At 48.1% G+C, this 16,464-nt stretch overlaps 9 protein-coding genes and 1 non-coding gene across 10 annotated transcripts in view; 7 read left to right on the plus strand and 3 right to left on the minus strand.

Annotated features, from left to right (window-relative positions):
- Window positions 1–106: 106 nt before the first annotated feature.
- Window positions 107–1,638, plus strand: CNBI1520 (hypothetical protein; the record flags this gene model as incomplete). Its single annotated transcript, XM_768445.1, has 8 exons — window positions 107–379; window positions 433–609; window positions 660–765; window positions 813–914; window positions 966–1,082; window positions 1,130–1,440; window positions 1,496–1,561; window positions 1,615–1,638. The coding sequence occupies 8 exons, from the start codon at window positions 107–109 to the stop codon at window positions 1,636–1,638; spliced, it is 1,176 nt and encodes a 391-aa protein (XP_773538.1).
- A 278-nt stretch (window positions 1,639–1,916) lies between these two features.
- CNBI1530 (hypothetical protein) lies at window positions 1,917–2,534 on the plus strand (the record flags this gene model as incomplete). Its single annotated transcript, XM_768446.1, has 1 exon — window positions 1,917–2,534. The coding sequence occupies one exon, from the start codon at window positions 1,917–1,919 to the stop codon at window positions 2,532–2,534; it is 618 nt and encodes a 205-aa protein (XP_773539.1).
- A 1,820-nt stretch (window positions 2,535–4,354) lies between these two features.
- On the plus strand, window positions 4,355–5,357 carry CNBI1540 (hypothetical protein; the record flags this gene model as incomplete). The annotated part of the gene is made up of 3 exons (XM_768447.1): window positions 4,355–4,906; window positions 4,957–5,268; window positions 5,331–5,357. 3 exons carry the CDS (start codon window positions 4,355–4,357, stop codon window positions 5,355–5,357), a joined length of 891 nt encoding a protein of 296 aa, XP_773540.1.
- A 1,089-nt stretch (window positions 5,358–6,446) lies between these two features.
- CNBI1550 (hypothetical protein) lies at window positions 6,447–7,853 on the plus strand (the record flags this gene model as incomplete). The annotated part of the gene is made up of 7 exons (XM_768448.1): window positions 6,447–6,578; window positions 6,630–6,910; window positions 6,957–7,007; window positions 7,065–7,116; window positions 7,167–7,467; window positions 7,525–7,598; window positions 7,650–7,853. The coding sequence occupies 7 exons, from the start codon at window positions 6,447–6,449 to the stop codon at window positions 7,851–7,853; spliced, it is 1,095 nt and encodes a 364-aa protein (XP_773541.1).
- A 56-nt stretch (window positions 7,854–7,909) lies between these two features.
- CNBI1560 (hypothetical protein) lies at window positions 7,910–9,733 on the minus strand (the record flags this gene model as incomplete). The annotated part of the gene is made up of 4 exons (XM_768449.1): window positions 7,910–8,013; window positions 8,066–8,156; window positions 8,210–9,126; window positions 9,178–9,733. 4 exons carry the CDS (start codon window positions 9,731–9,733, stop codon window positions 7,910–7,912), a joined length of 1,668 nt encoding a protein of 555 aa, XP_773542.1.
- Window positions 9,734–9,943: 210 nt separating this feature from the next.
- On the plus strand, window positions 9,944–11,309 carry CNBI1570 (hypothetical protein; the record flags this gene model as incomplete). Its single annotated transcript, XM_768450.1, has 6 exons — window positions 9,944–10,031; window positions 10,090–10,120; window positions 10,176–10,280; window positions 10,330–10,555; window positions 10,613–11,034; window positions 11,090–11,309. 6 exons carry the CDS (start codon window positions 9,944–9,946, stop codon window positions 11,307–11,309), a joined length of 1,092 nt encoding a protein of 363 aa, XP_773543.1.
- A 72-nt stretch (window positions 11,310–11,381) lies between these two features.
- CNBI1580 (hypothetical protein) lies at window positions 11,382–12,316 on the minus strand (the record flags this gene model as incomplete). The annotated part of the gene is made up of 3 exons (XM_768451.1): window positions 11,382–11,399; window positions 11,452–11,609; window positions 11,662–12,316. The coding sequence occupies 3 exons, from the start codon at window positions 12,314–12,316 to the stop codon at window positions 11,382–11,384; spliced, it is 831 nt and encodes a 276-aa protein (XP_773544.1).
- Window positions 12,317–12,857: 541 nt separating this feature from the next.
- CNBIt120 lies at window positions 12,858–12,948 on the minus strand. The gene is given in 2 exon segments: window positions 12,858–12,894; window positions 12,909–12,948. It is a non-coding gene; the product is annotated as a tRNA-Ile (tRNA).
- A 570-nt stretch (window positions 12,949–13,518) lies between these two features.
- On the plus strand, window positions 13,519–14,326 carry CNBI1590 (hypothetical protein; the record flags this gene model as incomplete). Its single annotated transcript, XM_768452.1, has 2 exons — window positions 13,519–13,645; window positions 13,695–14,326. The coding sequence occupies 2 exons, from the start codon at window positions 13,519–13,521 to the stop codon at window positions 14,324–14,326; spliced, it is 759 nt and encodes a 252-aa protein (XP_773545.1).
- A 373-nt stretch (window positions 14,327–14,699) lies between these two features.
- The window catches only part of CNBI1600 (hypothetical protein), a gene marked incomplete at both ends in the record, with an annotated part of 1,873 nt that continues 108 nt past the window's right edge, over window positions 14,700–16,464 (plus strand). The window contains 8 exons of the mRNA XM_768453.1: window positions 14,700–14,715; window positions 14,779–14,947; window positions 15,009–15,020; window positions 15,063–15,116; window positions 15,170–15,203; window positions 15,269–15,407; window positions 15,463–15,957; window positions 16,010–16,464. The exon at window positions 16,010–16,464 is cut by the window's right edge and continues 108 nt beyond it. Of these exons, the coding sequence (XP_773546.1) occupies window positions 14,700–14,715; window positions 14,779–14,947; window positions 15,009–15,020; window positions 15,063–15,116; window positions 15,170–15,203; window positions 15,269–15,407; window positions 15,463–15,957; window positions 16,010–16,464 (1,374 nt within the window). The remainder of the gene's footprint in view (window positions 14,716–14,778; window positions 14,948–15,008; window positions 15,021–15,062; window positions 15,117–15,169; window positions 15,204–15,268; window positions 15,408–15,462; window positions 15,958–16,009) is intronic.

Genomic DNA, 16,464 nt, shown 5'->3' on the forward strand with positions numbered 1-16,464 from the left:
TGACGCTCACTTGTTAGCACTCGGCGATCAGTCATTCGTCGCATGAGATCTTGAAATAATCACTGGTAGTAACGAGGAATCCACAGTAGACTATATTTACCTTCCTATGTCACATTCCCGACCTCTAATTAGGACACTGCAGACAAGACATATTCCTCGTCTTCTCTCTACTCCAACCCCTCGGGCAACCACATCAATAACCTCAAGGTACATTCGGCCGTGCTCCATTCGATTATTCGGAACAACAGTCGCCAGACAAGTTCAAATACCAGAAAACATGAAGGCTGTATTGATCAAAAATGGTACTGGCCACGCCGATGATCTCTATTTGGGTCAAGAACCCACTCCCGAACCCGGAAATGGCCAAGTCCAAGTTAAAGTGAGTGGGGGATTATCGTTTGCAGAGCTAGGCTGACCACGGATTTGCTGTAGATTAGGAACTTTGGTTTGAACCGCATGGATATCCTTCAACGTGAGGGAAAGTATCCCCTTCCTCCTCAGGCTTCCAAAACCATCTTGGGGGTTGAGTTCTCAGGCATTGTTACCAAACTTGGAGAGGGAGTGAATAAATGGAAAGAAGGGGATGAGGTATTTGGTTTGTCCTATGGAGTAGGTGGTTTATACTTCCCTTTGACCCACCCCTGACGCACCACCTCCAGGGCGCTTATGCGGAGTATATCGTGTCTCCTGAGATAATGCTTTTGGCCAAGCCCGAGAAGTTGAGCTGGGTCCAGGCTGCCTCTATTCCTGAGGTGTGGATGACCGGTAAGTGATTTGTCTCCGTATAGCCAATACTGACTCAAGAGGAATAGCTACTCAAGCTTTGACGCTCGAAGCGCCTTTGAAGGAAGGCCAGAATGTCCTTATTCACGCGGGCGCCTCTGGTGTTGGTATCGCTGCGATCCAGATTGCTTGTGAGCGTCACCTTCCAACCATATACGAAATCTATGTCTAACTGCGATTAGTGCACGCTCTCGGTGCTGCCAAGGTCTTTACAACTTGCGGAACAGATGAAAAGGTAGAGTTCTTGAAGCAGCTCGGTCATTCCGACAGATTGCATGTGTTTAACTACAAGACACAAAGTAGGTCATTATAGTCTTGTGCGATTTTTTGTATTAACACAAAATAGATTTTGAGGAAGAAATCAAAAAAATTACGAATGGTGTTGACCTCGTCATCGACTTTATTGGGACCAACTACTTCCTCCAGAACGTTAATGCCCTTCGGCTGGATGGCACACTTTACTCCCTCGCCTTCATGTCTGGCGCCAAATTCCCGGCGGGAGCCAGTATGGCTCCTTTCTTAGGCAAGAGATTGACTTTCAAGGGATCTACCTTGAGGTCCAGAAGTCCAGAGTACCAGGCCAAATTATTGAAGACGTTTGAAGAAAAGATCTTACCCAAGATCCTCGATGATACTATGACAATCAAAGTTCATGAGGTGAGCTCACATGCTTTGGTCCACATGGAAAGCACTTATGTAAATATCCCTTCAGATTTACCCCTGGTCCAAAGTTACTGAGGCCCACAAGGCTATGGAGGGCAACAAGAACAGCGGCAAAGTAGGTTAAGGTTTCCTTTGGGACTGATCATAGCTGACCCCTACTGGTTAAAGATCGTCCTTGAAGTCACCGAATAATGTAATAATGAAAGTGTAGCAATACATAATATAGTCTGCCAGTATGCAACATCTATGTAGAAGAAATCACAGCTTGTCGCCTCGATCGAGCCATGCCTTTCTACTGTCGTCCGACGTTCGTTCGTTCGTCCGTCCGTTGAAGAGGCACGGAAAATGTCGGCGTTAGTTATTAACGGCGGACATCACTCAAACTCCATGTTACCACTTTCTCTTTCCTCTTTCCAATAAAACGTCCGAAACCTCGTCTATTCACCAAAAAAGCATTTACAAACCACATAATGTCCTCATCCTTCCGTCCCCTTGCACCTATCGCCCGACCTCTACTCCGAAGGGCCTACGCCGCTGCCGCCAAGCCCTCTGGCGGTAATCCTCATCTGCACCAGCCCGCCGACTCTCGCTCAGAAGTCCTCCGAAACACACTTTACCCTCACGACTCTTACGCTCCCACTTCTTCTTCACCTACAGGCTCATACCACCCCGACTACCTCGAGCGACTTCAGGCAGTCATTCCTTCCGCTGAAGCGTACGAAACTATTGAACGAGCATGGCAGCTTTACCAGCGTGAACTTCGTGAGGCTCGAAAGATTGCGTTGGACGCCAAGTACAAGAGCATGGTGGAAGCGTGTGATGAGCTTGAGAGGATAACCAATCATGAAAATGGAGGTCCGGAGAGTGCAGATGGCAAGGGGGGATTATACCACCGACAAGTGTACAACCTGGCAGTTGCGTCAGTCAGACAGGCGCATAGGAGAGGAGAACAGCCAAAGGGAAAGAAGACTTTGGAGCAGAGATGGTTGGAGACTAGAGTGGAAGGTTTGGTACCAAGGGAAGCGTGGGTTCCCGTGGAGAGCAGAGGAAAGGGGTGGAACTACGACTGGCAAAGGCCCGGCGCGTAAGCTTGTGGTGAGTTTATATCCAGTGTGATACTCCCAGATTGAAATCTAACATGGTGATAGCAGGTGTAGCTTGATATACAATGCATTTATTAGCATATATGCTTTTAAGGTTTGAAAGGAAGACAATTTCTGCATGGCAAGTCCTAACAATACAGTTTATTTACTCCTTGCTCGCCCTCAACTGTTCGTGTTCAACGACTCATAAGGACATTCTAAGGCCTATTGGCGCTGAAAGCTGCACCAACGACTACTTGGGCTACTTGTGCTTCCTTCCCATCAAGAATCGCCTTCAGATAGATGATGCCCGCCTCGGCTTGTCGCAAGTCGTGTTTCCTAGTTGCGACAGAGTTGCTTGCTAGAGGAAGAAATGGTTTTTCAGTGGGTTCCAAAGGCTCGTGAACGGGGGCGCTCACCAGCTGCCCAAACTTCTCTCGCAAAGTCCTCGTCATTTTTATGGCTTGTCAACAAGATGGATATAGCGTCTGCTAAGCTGGTATGGTGTGGGAGTGAGCCTTTCCAAGAGCTTATGCATTAGCAGGCTGGAACTTATCGTGGATTATCACCAATGGCGATTTCAATCGACATTCACGGAGCAGAGAATTTAACCTGGGCGACAGGGAAATTGTTGTCGTGATTACCTCTGATCATAACGCGGTCAGCAAATACCTCCACGATGTGCGGGAATTGCACTTGCTCAAAGAAATGGATGGCTATCATGAATCTAATATAGGTTGGTTAGATATTGATTGCTGATTATGTTTGCAGACAGCAACTTGACATTGGTCAGCCAAACTTTATACCCTGCGTGGCGCAACATGCTGGCCACTGGCCACATGCAAGATTAACCTGTGGGGTTCGAAATCACACCATGGTGTCAACGCGGAACTTCAAATCATCTTTTCGTCAATATGAAAATCGTGGACGTGTAAATGACCGTGTACTATATTGTACACTACTTTGTGCTATCTCCACATCGCTGAGGGACCGGTCATCATCATTATCACATTGACTCATGTCTTGGATTGAGCTTCCCATTGACATGACGATGGCTCTCCACCACTTGCCGTCTTATACTGTATGAGCAAACTTGATCACCCTTTCTGGGCGAAAGGAAGTATAAAATGATCGACTATCAAAGGTTGGCAATTACGCGCATCGTCTAGACAAGTGGCAGAAGGGGCCCGAAGCGTTGGTGAGTTGTATCACAAGCCAGGAGACTTTTGTGCATTCCGTTATTGGTAAGCAGAATGCAAAGAACCCGAAACTTGCTGGCCGGTTGACCCACTGGTTGCCGCAATGATTGTACATGGGTAGAGCGCGCTCTCATTTCTCCTTTTTAACCTCTTCGTCCGGTTTGCCTGTTATTCCCTATTTGATTCTATTTACATCCACTGTGGTCCAGTCACTCAGCGAACTAACTCTTGGATGCTAGTGCTATAATGGTCACGCATTCTCTCACCCGGCGCTTTCGCCAGCAGACGCTTCAACCAACCCCAATCATCGGTGCAAGTCATCGTACACTTGACGCACGGACCCCTTTCTAGCTCGAAAAATGCCCCAACATCACCGCCAGATGGTTGAAAAGCTCACCGCCATTTCACTTTCATTTCTTCACCCTCAACTGTCATCTTTGCCTTTCTCTTTTTTTCAAAATCAACGCCATCCCTTGTGCCCATCTCTTAGTAATCTCGTCAAGTACCTGTAAAACATCAGCTTTCCGGTGGAGCAACCCTCCTCTTCCACTAGCACATCATTATTCCTACACTATCATAGATTCGTATCCTCAGCCAAGTCATTCTGACTAAAAATCTCTCCTCATCATGTCTTTCAACATAGCTTCTGAACGACCTCGATCCTCCACTCGTATCAGGAGCAAGTCGATTCCTAGGACTATTTCGCATCAGCTTAAACAACACACTTACGCCAAGGAACCCATCCTCTCGGACTCAGACGATGACACATCACCCCAAGCCGCGTCGGAGAGCTCCATTAACAGCGAAAACGCCTACCCAAAGATACACGACGTTGACGCTTCTGTCCTGCAATTCCTCGCCGGCCTTCAGCCCCCCGCCATCACTCCTTGGCAAGATGCTGGGCCACATCTGGATTGGGTGCCAAAATGGTGGAATAACGAGCAAAGCCAAGCATTCAAGGCAGCTTCCATCGACAAGAAAAGTTTAAACGAATGGGACTATTTGGAGGCCCCGTGGCTCGACCGGCTCAAGTGCAAGATGTCGCCAAGGAAAAGATTTACAATTCCTCAGTTGCAGATACTTGAGGTCCAGTGGAACAATGACATTAGTCCGCCAAAGGTTGATCGGCAGAGATTGGCAATGTGGATGGGTACTAGGACAAAGCATGTGAATATATGGGTACGCGTTATTCAACCCTTCATCCAAGACACCATTGACTTTTTTGGCAGTTTCAGAATCGTCGCCAATACGAAAAGAAAGCCTATGCCTCCGGAGAAATTCCCGAGCCAGCATATACAATGGTCGAAGGCCTTGTCGAACCTACCGCGGCTATGAAGGTGATAGTCAGCAAGATTGCTATTGGAGAACTCAAGGCGGACAATTTGACAGTTGAGGCCGCATTCTTTAATATTTCTAACAAGAGACGCGCCTTCCGTCCTTCAGTAACGATGGGCAACACTCGGTCAACCAACGTTCCATCTTCCACTCCTAGCTACGAAGAACTTCAGACACCTACGCAGGCCAATCGCAAATCCACCCATGTCAGTATAGCTTTAAAGCGCAAGCCGTCATTCACACAGGATCAGGGTCAACAAAGCGGCAGGCGACAGGAGGAAGTCAAAAGGCCTAAAAACATCCACGCTAGGCAGCACTCGGACCCGGGCCAAAAAGTTCGCCCCAACGAGACAGGGGCTCGTACTGACGTCCAAGAACAACGAAGGACAGACATTAAGTCGTCAATACAGGTGTACCATCACACGCCACAACAACGGCACTTCGCCTCCATTAACAAAACCCTGCCGGCATATAAATGCGACTGGTCCAGGGAATCCTCCTCCAGTTTTGGTGCGACCGGTGATGATGATAATGTTGTCGCGAAGCCCGATTTAGCTGGCACGGATGGCAAGATATGCTCTTCATCATATGGATTTGGACTCTACGAACCAAGCCCAGTGTACCCCTTGAGAGAGTCCAAGCAGGCAGATTGGGAGGTGCAGGAGGTGTTGATGGCCGCTGATATCTTGATGGGCATGCAAAGGACGAGGTGATACGGATGAATGTTGGGTTGATGCGTTTAGTGCGATTGAATTCTTCATTGTCGTCGTAGCTGTTAAGATACGAGTATTTTGTGGCAGTCATATAGCCTATCATTTGTTGTCGCACGGTTTTTCGTTGGTCCCAAATGTCGCGTTAGTACTACTGTGAGGCGTCTTGATCTTGTCTATAATTGTGCATGGCTCTGCCTCGTACAATAGGTGAAACGGTACATGAATTGGACTGTGTCGTCCTTTGGGCGTGTTGATGGAGCAAGTTACCCTAGCGAAGAAGAAGAAGGATGATGGTTTGCCAGTGGTGGACTCTGTTATGCTCAGACTGTCACATCTACTCATTAATGGCTAAAGGGCAAGGATCAATCAAAGATAAGGGGAAAGCGATCAACAATAATAATCGAAGTAACAAAGCAAGAATCATCAGTTCCAGGTTCAACATAGTAGGAGGAGGCGAAAAGAAGCAGCAAACAGTTGTGGGAAATGTCAAAAAAATGGTAATAATTAATAACCGACGATCTGGCTGCCCCGAGGCTAGTGTCGTCATCTTGTACTTCATCAGTACATGTAGGCGACGATAATAAGGCCCATTATGCGATATATCCTTTCTTTCGCTGATTTTCTTCCCGTTACCATTTCATCTTTCCCATATACAGAAGCAGCTCTCTACAATGAGTCTCTGGTCCAACATATGGCTCTGGATCCGCTACCAGGTCAACGTCATCATCCATTGTGGTTTCCCATGTTTCTTCTGGGTCCAGCCAACATGGAGCATTGATAAGATCGAGAATCAAGAAGGCAAGGTAGGCCATCTCTCAGGCAGCTCATGAAATCAGCGCTGATATATTCTTTAGGTCGTACTCATCACAGGCGGAAATTCGGGTACCGGCTACGCAACAGCTCTCGCACTCTACAACGCCGGCGCGACAGTCTACATTGCTTGCCGAAACTTGACACGAGCCAAAGAAGCTGCCGAAGATATCAAGAAGGGAGGAGAGAGGGGGATTTGGGGTGTGACTTACCCAAGCAAGGAGCTCGATAAAGCTGGAGGGAATAAGAAGGGCAGGGTGGAGATTATCCAATTGGACTTGACTGATTTGGCGAGCGTGGAGAAATGCGCCGAGGAGTTTTTGAAGTAGGTGCATTAAACCCATCAGAAAATCATGTTAATACTCTAGTAGCAAGGAGAAGAAGCTTGATCTCTTGTTTGCCAACGCTGGTATCATGGCTACGTATGTCCCGCCGATTGTGTCCATTGAGCTACTGCTAATGACCATTTCCATCTACAGTCCTGAAGGTCAATACACAAAGCAGGGATACACACTCCAGTTAGGTACCAATGTACGTACACATTGAGTGAATCCATTTGCATAACTGACCAGTAAATATAGACTCTCGGCCATCACCGTCTCATCACTCTCCTCTTACCACTTCTTCTCTCTTCCCCTCCCAGCCTTCCTTCCCGAGTCATCCTGACTTCCTCCGCCGGACACTCCATGGCACCCAAGGGAGGTGTCAACATCAAATCAGTTGTCCGAGACCCTTCTGACACCGGTTCCGGACAAGGCAAATACGAACTTGACAAGTGGACTGAGTATGCACAGAGCAAGTGGGGTAACATTGCGAGTGCGAAATATCTTGAGGATACCTATGGAAAAGAGGGAAGGTTGATTGCAGTTGCTGTCCATCCTGGCAAGTCGTCCTTTTTCAAGTTAGACCGATAGAATACTTATATAATTGCTGATGTAGGTTTGGTTGCGACAAATCTGACAAACCATTTACCTTTCGTTGGAATCTTTTATCGATGGGTTCCCTGGTTGAGAGTAAGTTCTCTCACGAATTAACTATGTTAATAAGCTAACGTTGTAAAAAAGCATTTGTTCACCCGGGACCCCTCCACAGGTGCTCTCAATCAGCTCTACGCCGCGACCCTTCCTTTACCCGATGCTTGGTTCTTGAACGGCGAATACGTCGTCCCTTACAACACCGTCGGTATCTGCCGATCTGATTTGTTGGATAAGAAGAGGATAGAAGAGGTTTGGAACTGGTGTGATGAGCAGGGAAAGAAGTTTGCGTAGTTACTTAATTGAAAGCCTAGTAACATTATGTATAGATGCGTTGTGTATGGCCGTGGCTATGAATTGGCGTCTACAATGATTTTAATTCTCTCAGCGAGGACGTTGAACACTTCGGCAGCCTTTTCCAGATCTTCTGGCTTGTTTTCGTCCCTCATATGGCCTAGACTTCTTTTGTTATTATTTGGCCTTGACAAAGGAAACGAATCACTTGCTGTCTGGCACTTGTAGAGTAAAAGACGGAGCGTACTGCTCAAAATGATCATGGTGGGGAATAGGCATGTCCTCGACAAAGTCTCTATCCAGCTACCGTACTGTCTTCAGCTGTTTACCCTTCCATGCAGACTGTAATAACTCACCAAGACGCCCATGACCTCGGCCCACGCTCTAGCAGCATTATCATGTCTATACCCTCCTCCACCTGTCACACAAACTTTCTTCCCCCACTCTTTCACTCGCTCCACAACCCACTTGATCCCTCCTTCCCCATCAACAGACCAGTTTCCGTACTGGCCCACTCTATCTCCAGGAAGACCATCAGTGCCGAGCTGGAGAATGATGTAGTCTGGATCCCAAGCTTCGCGGATCGGCTGGATACATTGGTTGAAAACTTTCGCATATGTTTGGCGGGAAGGGTAAGCTGAGAGTGGGATGGAGAGAGAGAACGGAGATTCAGTATCTGGGGAGGGTAGGAGAGAGAGGGGTGTAGGAGGAGGGAAGAAGATGGGAGATGAGTGGTGGACGGAAAGGGTCAGGACGTTTGGTGGTTTCGGGGGGGTTATGCCTTCTTTCAAGGGGTAGGGATATACTGTGGGGGAGTGGAAGGCTGCTGAAACTCCATCAGAGTAGTGGAGGTCCATATCAAGGTAGAGTATCCTTGGTGCCCTTGTCCTCTGCCTCTTCGGATCTTCCCCTTCTTTCAACGGTAATGGTATTCGCCCTTCGCGGGAGAGCAACAAGCCACCCAGGACGAGATCATTCACATAACAAAATCCTCCAGCCTCTTTTCTTTTCGCATGATGCCGGCCACCATCCCAACATACCGCCCAGTCAGCTTTGTCAGTGGCAAGCAGACGGCACGCCGTGGATGTAGCGGCTGTTACGTGGGAGATGTACGACGCTAAAGTTGGAAATACAGGATTGTCGTGCGAGAGATTGTAAGGATCTGTGCGAGCAATCTTGGCAGGCCGGGGAGAAGAAGCGGATGACGAAGGTGAAGAAGGGAGATGAGTAGGATCATTAGGATCTCTGTCGATGTGAGCCATTAGAAGGCGCTCTGATATACGAGTTAGCAACCTAATTTCAGCTTGTTTACACGATGACTTACCTATGTATGAGCGATCATGGTATTTTAGGAGACATGCCTTGGTACCTAGACTTGGTTGAGGAAATACGACTGTGGCTTTCTTATTTTGGGCGTGGGGTGGAGACTCAGTCGGGCTGCCCGGTTTTCTTCTTTGGGGCTCTCCATCAGCCCCTTGTTTATCTCCATTGTTAACTTCGTTCCTGTCCGCTTCATTATCGTCATCATCCTCACTCTTTCCATCCTCATCTTCCGGCTTATCGCTTTTCGAGAACCTCTCTTTCAGCTCTTCAAAGTCAAGTAAGTCGAATGACTTGATCAAATCATGCACCATACTTGATCGTCCGACATTCGAAGGCAAGTCGTCGGATAGACGTTGAAGAGCAGGCGACCATAAGTATGACACTCTAAATGCAGAGTGATTTGTTGAACTTGTAGATGGTATCATTAGTTGATAGTCTGGAGAAATATAGGATTGCGCTGAAGAGATGATGCAGACCAAACAAAGCAGTACATTCGTTGGATTCTTTTGATGGAGACGGTTAGTGGAAGAGCAGACGCCAAAGTGGAGGTTGGTCATTAGCAGCTGTGATCTACTTTGTAATCAACCATCTGAGTTTTTCTAATGAGCCAAACGCATTTTGTGATGTATTTTTGTAATTGGGTTGTGCCGGTCTACGTCATACGGCCTCCACCGAGAATGCCCTCTTGACGTCGTTCCTCGGTTGTCTGTTGGAGTCTCCTATTCACATTTCTGAAATCTACTATTTTCCAACAAAGGTCAACGGCAATGGCATCAAAGCAACACGCCCACATTCTCTCCCTCGCGAGGAGCATGATCCCTCCTCTCCACCCAAAGCTTCATAAGGGTCAAGCCGGTACGTTTGGCTTATGGGGAACATCGGGAATCACTGTCTGACTTCTCCGTATCTGCAGGTCGAATCGGTGTCCTTGGTGGATCGGGAGAGTAAGTGGCATTACAATCTTTATAAAAATAGTCCTCAAGCTGAGCAATAATGCAGCTATTCAGGAGCGCCTTACTTTTCTTCTATGGGCGCCATGCGCTTTGGAGCTGATTTAGCCCATGTTATTTGTGAACCTTCTGCTGGAGCCGTTATTAAGACCTAGTATGTTGAACTCGCTTGCTTATAATAGCAAGACCTGACAATAGCTCAGCTCCCCGGATTTGATCGTCCACACCATCCTCGACCCTCAGAAGTCTCGAGAGGACATCAGGTCCGCCCTCAAGGGCGTCATGTCTCGCTTGCATGTACTGATCATTGGTCCTGGCCTGGGAAGGGATGACCACATGCAGAGCTGTGCCAAGATTGCCTTTGAGCTGGCCAAGGACATGGAGCAGATGGGTGTTGTCGTCGACGCCGATGGATTGTGGCTTGTCCAGGTAGGTCATGCCCTACTGAGGATGACATATATGAGAGGCATGCTGACGGTGTTCCAGAATGAGCCCAAGGTAGTGATGGACTGGCCCGGTGTCCCTCGAATCATTCTTACTCCCAATGTCATGGAATTCAAACGCCTTTGTGACACAATGGTAGGTGCCAGAACCGTCCTTCATCTCAGCCCGTCCACGCTGATAAACTACCAGAAAATTAATGCCTCTGGCCCCCATACCTCATTGTGTCCTCAGCTGGCTACTGCTCTCGGCAATGCCACCATCATTCAGAAAGGTCCCAGCGATATCATCTCCAACGGTCTGAAGATTCCATCTGCACTTCTTTCTGATGAGTCAGAAGAGCAGAATTACTTGGAAGTCAAGGTCGAAGGGGGCTTGAAGCGGGTCGGCGGCCAGGGAGATATCTTGAGTGGTAGTACCGGTGTTCTGCTCGCTTGGGGTAGCGAATGGGTTCGGGGAACTTATGAGTGAGTTATCGTTGACAACAAGATGTTAAGCGGAGGGTCAGCTAACCTTACCCAGGCATGTAGGTCATCCCCCTCCCCAAGACAAGGCTATTGCAGAGAATATCCCTGTCCTTGCGGCATATGGTGCTTCCACGTTCAACCGAACTGTCTCAAAACGAGGCTTCCAGAAAAAAGGAAGAAGTATGGTCACTGGTGATCTCGTTGACATGGTTGGGGAGGTTTATGAGGAGGTTTTCGGGAAGCCAGGAGAAATGGAGGGTCGAGGTAAACTTTAGATTATTGTATCAAGATGAAAGGCCGAGAGAAGTAATGCATGTAGCTACAATATATTCAATTTTGATTAGATTTTAGTACATTTCCAAACTCTGTGCATACTCATCAGTACTCATGAAATTTCGCAGTTCTCCAGAGACTCACCATTCCATCGTGGATCTCATAATCCTGCAGTGATACATGATCTTTGAACGCAGTGTACCACTTTTTGAGCTGGATTTTCTGGGCCGTCGTACCGGTTTGGGCGGCGATAAGACGTTTGAGGTCGCCGACAGTATCGGTGGGGAGGCACTTGACTCGCACTACCCTCACATATCAATAACAGTCCCACAAATTGAAAAAGAAGAGACATACCTTTACGTCCTAAACGGTCGTTCGCAATAACTTCGATCAACCTCATGGATGTTGCACTCGGAGCGGCGGCCGGCCTTTGCGGAGGTGCGCTTGTAGAACTTGGGGCGGCAGCACGGGGAGCATCTCGACGTGATCCGTCCCTATCACGTTCTGTTCTCCTTTCGCTATCTCTGTCCCTATCTCTATCCCGATCTCTATCCCGATCTCTATCCCTTCGATCCCTATCCTTTCGATAATCATCCCTGTCCCTATCTCTCCTATCATCTCTATCTCTATCCAACCTGTAAGCATCGCCTCTCCCATAATCATCCCTTCTCTCATCTCTCGGATCTCCTCGGACACCGTATCGATCCAGGGGATCTCCACCTCTCTTAAAACTGCCCACAGATGCAGAAGGTACATTCCCCATCGTATTCCTCACACCCTGCTCCCTCGTACCTCCAAACCTTCTAGGCACTTCTCCGCGTTCTCTAGCCTCAGCTCGTTCTTTTGAAGTGGGTTCGTCCAGGGGGTCGCGGCGGTGGGAGAGGGAACCCATGGAGGATGAGGATTTTTTGTAGAATGAGAGCTCCTTGGGCTTCTTGCGGGGTGGTGGGGAGCGGGAACGGGAGCGCGGGCGGTCATGATCGCGACTTGGAGATGGGGAGCGAGGCATGATGATGGAACGATCTGAAGGATATAGTCGTGTTGTAATATGACAAGAAAGCATCGATGTATAATTAAGTCGTGCAAATGGATGCGGTCATGGACAAGCCTTCTTAAATGGGGGACAGAATAAAGTAGTCCCCTTTCACAGTTCAAGTAATGCAGCAACAAGAGCACGCAGCAGCCCTCATTTTATGTGTGGCCTCATTCGTTTGCATCCTATGGACTCAAGCATACTTACCAAAGCTAATCTGCACAAAGGTCTGGTGGCTGTTAAGACGTTGTGTCTGCTTACCGGCCCTGTCTGCAAATTGTTGTCTATAGGCAATGCGATGCTCGAGCACAGTAAGTGGGCCCACCTATTCCACACACATTGCCCTCTTGTTCGCCTCATTGGTTATGGATAAATACGAAATTAATCCAAATACATAAAATGATGACGATGCTCTCGCAGTTTAAGTGCGATGCATGTGATGCAAGAAGAAAGAATCAAGGCAGAAAAGGGCTGAACCGCAGATGAAGAGGAAGCAAGCAACAAAAACAAAAAGAAATGATCGATGACGGGATCGAACCGCCGACCTTGGAGTAATAACTCATTTTTATTATTAGCTCCACTATCTAAACCAACTGATATAATCGACCGATCATTTGTTGATAAGCAAACATGTGTAAAGCTCATAAATCATTAAATTAAGAATATGGACAGCTTTGCTCTGTCTGAACATGTACTTTCTGGATAAGTAAGTAGCTCACATACACGTAGATGACCTTCGTATACGGCAAGAAAAAGCTTCCATGCTAAAGTGATGTCCAAAGGAATGTTAAATAAAGTAATCGGTGCCAACCCGCTGTACGGCGCAAATGATGGCGGATATACATATATCACGTACGAACATTTCTACTGCGCAGTCTATATCAGTCGCGTTCTATTTCCGCACGAGGAGTCAATAATGGTTACCAGACTGGTGGCAAAGGTTATGCCTTGTTTTGAGCCCTTCGCCAGCGTACTGTCATTAAAAGCATTCCACTTTCCATGAGGGATATCCGCCCGTCTGAGGCTCTATATCCGTTTCTATAGCGACTCTCCTCTTATACGCCGCTGGATGCAAAGCTGTCGTTTTAGCAAGGTATAAATACCCCTTTACTTCATTGCCTACGAATAAATGAATCAATGCTTTCGCCTCCCACAAACCAAGTCCTCAATCTCCAATAATGCACCCTACATCTACCTCCCTCTGCTTCAACCAATACGACTGGGACTACACATCGAAATATATGTCCTGCGAAGATTTCCTTTTCACGGATGACATTTTCCCCTCAAAGTCAACCATTGAAGCTGGTAAGTGAAGTATTCAATTCCTTAATTTTGCATGCTGATACCCCTTCAGACCAAGATGGCCAACAAAACGCTGACAACAAAGAAGAAGCTGACTTAGTGAACACCGCCAACACCACAAACGATAATGGCTTCGTAAACACCTACAAGTCCGACTGCACGGTCGACGCTGTCTTGCAAAACATCACACCATCGAATAGCAACGATATCAAGGGGTATATCATGACTTGGGCCGGCAAGGGCAACTTTTTAAGAGGCGAGATTCCTTTCCGGCTCTATCACAAGGTCGTCGTCGTCCTCCCTTATGGTCAGTATCCAATCACTCAAGAGGACGAAATACTGGCCTTCAGACTCGCATCCAACCTCCGTCGACGGATAATGTACAGGATGTACGCTCGCTATCGCTGCCAGAAGCACTCCCAGCTTCCGACCGAGATCGAAGCTGCCAAACTTCACCTGGCAATCGAGGCCAAGAAACTCCTTCAAAGAGACGCGTTTGCTGGATTTGTTCATGTCTCCTTCGGCGACAGGCACTTGATGTCCAGGGTAGCAAGCACCGCGTACAAGCCTAAGATATCTTATGATCAGCGATGTAAGATTGCCGGGACAATTGATTGCGAAGTCGGAGGATCCAGAACCTGGGCTGAGTTGGAAGCCAGCTGGGACTTGGAGCGCATCGAATAGAGACTTTGGTAAACTGTCTAATTTCGAGTTACATTGTTAGCTCCTCCTGTAATATATTGGTATAGTCTGTTAATAATATAGTTTGCCGATGCATATGTCGAGTCTTGATTGATTTGATGGAAGTTGAATCCTTGACTTCGTTGTTCGTCGCTTGTCGGATCGTTTTGGCAGACAAGAAATGCCACGAGTTAGATTTCCGGCGGTTCCCATTCTGGCCGCCGCCGCCACGGCCGCGTTTGTTCGGTCAAGCTCACCTCACACCCAACGAACTCACTCACATTCATCCACCTTGGCTTTGACTTTGGCTTTCTATCTGCTCCTCCAACAGGACGCCTATTCATACACAGCATATCGCCAGACGGCCATAGCCAACATGGACCTTATCGAAAGTCAGTATATTCCGTCAACAGCTTAGCTGCACTACCTAATGTTGACACCTGCAACACTTCCAGATCTCGCCAAGCAGGCGTCCCAGCTGACGATGTACGATGTCAAATCGTACTACAACCAAGCCAAAAATGCCGTCCTTAACATTAGTGAGATGGAGGCTAAGGTGCGAGAAGCCACAAACGACGATCCTTGGGGAGCCAGCTCTACATTGATGCAGCAAATCGCAGAAGGGTAAGCGCCAGCGCTGTGTGTGAGCATGATTCGAACATGGAAACTGACGAAGTATCAATAGGACGCATAACTTGTGAGATATTGTTTGACAACATTACGGCTACATGCTGACAAGAGGCAGTGCTCAATTTAATGAGATCATGCCTACAATCTATTCGCGCTTCATGGAGTAGGTTCACCTATGTATCGGGAGGTGTCGAACAAGTCTAACCCAAAGAACAGAAAGGAGGCCCGAGAGTGGAGACAGATCTACAAGGTTAGTGGGGACCATGATTATTAATCAGTCTCAAAGCGACTACGTACTTACCATCACGTCAATAGGCCCTGACGTTGCTTGAATTCCTCGTGAAGAACGGATCTGAGCGTGTTGTTGACGATGCCAGGGCGCACGTCTCGACTATTAAGATGCTTCGAAGTTTTCATTACATTGACGAGAAGGGTAAAGACCAAGGAATCAACGGTACGTTCCATCCTTATCTTTGGCAGTCTTCTGTCGCTAATACTAGGTCCTTCAGTGCGTAACCGAGCATCCGAAATTGCCCTTCTCTTGGGCGACGTCGACAAGATTCGTACAGAACGTCGTAAGGCTCGAGCCAACAGAAACAAGTACCAAGGTGTTGGTAATGATGGCGGTATGAGCTTTATGAGTTCGACTGGCAGCCGATACGGAGGTTTTGGGAGCGATTCTGTAGGCTCGGGATCGAGTGCTGGCAGATATGGCGGTGGTGATGACTTTAGATCCTCATCTCGAGGGTTCCGGGACACTTCAGCGCAGCAGTCGCAGTTCGATGAGTACGAGGGAGCAGATGACTTTGACGACCAACCTCCTAGGCGGACAACTTCTATTTCTAGGTCAACGGCCCAAGCACCTCCGAAGCCGGTAGCCAAGGAGAAGGAAGTTGAGAAGCCCAAGGAGATTAACTTGTTTGACTTTGACGATGAGCCTGTGGCTGCTCCTGCTACTGCATCAGCAGCAACAGCTAATGCAGCCCCTGCTGTTGGCGGTGACGGTGAGTTCTAGAGCTTCATGCCTCATTATTTGTGACTAACGTGTTTTTACAGATGAATTTGATGACTTCCAGTCTGCCGTACCAGCACCTGCTCCGGCTCCAGCTCCTGCTGCTAAGCCCGCCAACACGAATGTCTTTGACCTTCTCAACCCCGCTACTTCCTCTACACCCACTTCTGCCCCTTCCATCTCGACGCCTGCGTACTCCCCTCCTGCGTCAAATTCATCCGGCCCCACATTTGGTTACGGCGCCATGTCACCGCCCCTTAACGCCGCTCCTTCCATTCCTTTCTCCAACGCAGCCAAACCCCCTGCTTCTTCTACTCATCCGTCTTACACTTCTGCCTCTACTCCTTCCGCCCTCTCCCCTAAGCCTACCGGCGGTTCTTCCAACTCCACCTTCGATGATCTCTTTGCCTCTTCCCTGTCCTCCATTGGCAAATCTAGCACGGCGCAGTCCCAAAACCGAGGGGGTAAGACAATCAAGGATCTTGAGAAGGAGAAGATG

Source organism: Cryptococcus neoformans, chromosome 9 (assembly GCF_000149385.1).
Source record: "Cryptococcus neoformans var. neoformans B-3501A chromosome 9, whole genome shotgun sequence".
Lineage (NCBI taxonomy): Eukaryota > Fungi > Basidiomycota > Tremellomycetes > Tremellales > Cryptococcaceae > Cryptococcus > Cryptococcus deneoformans.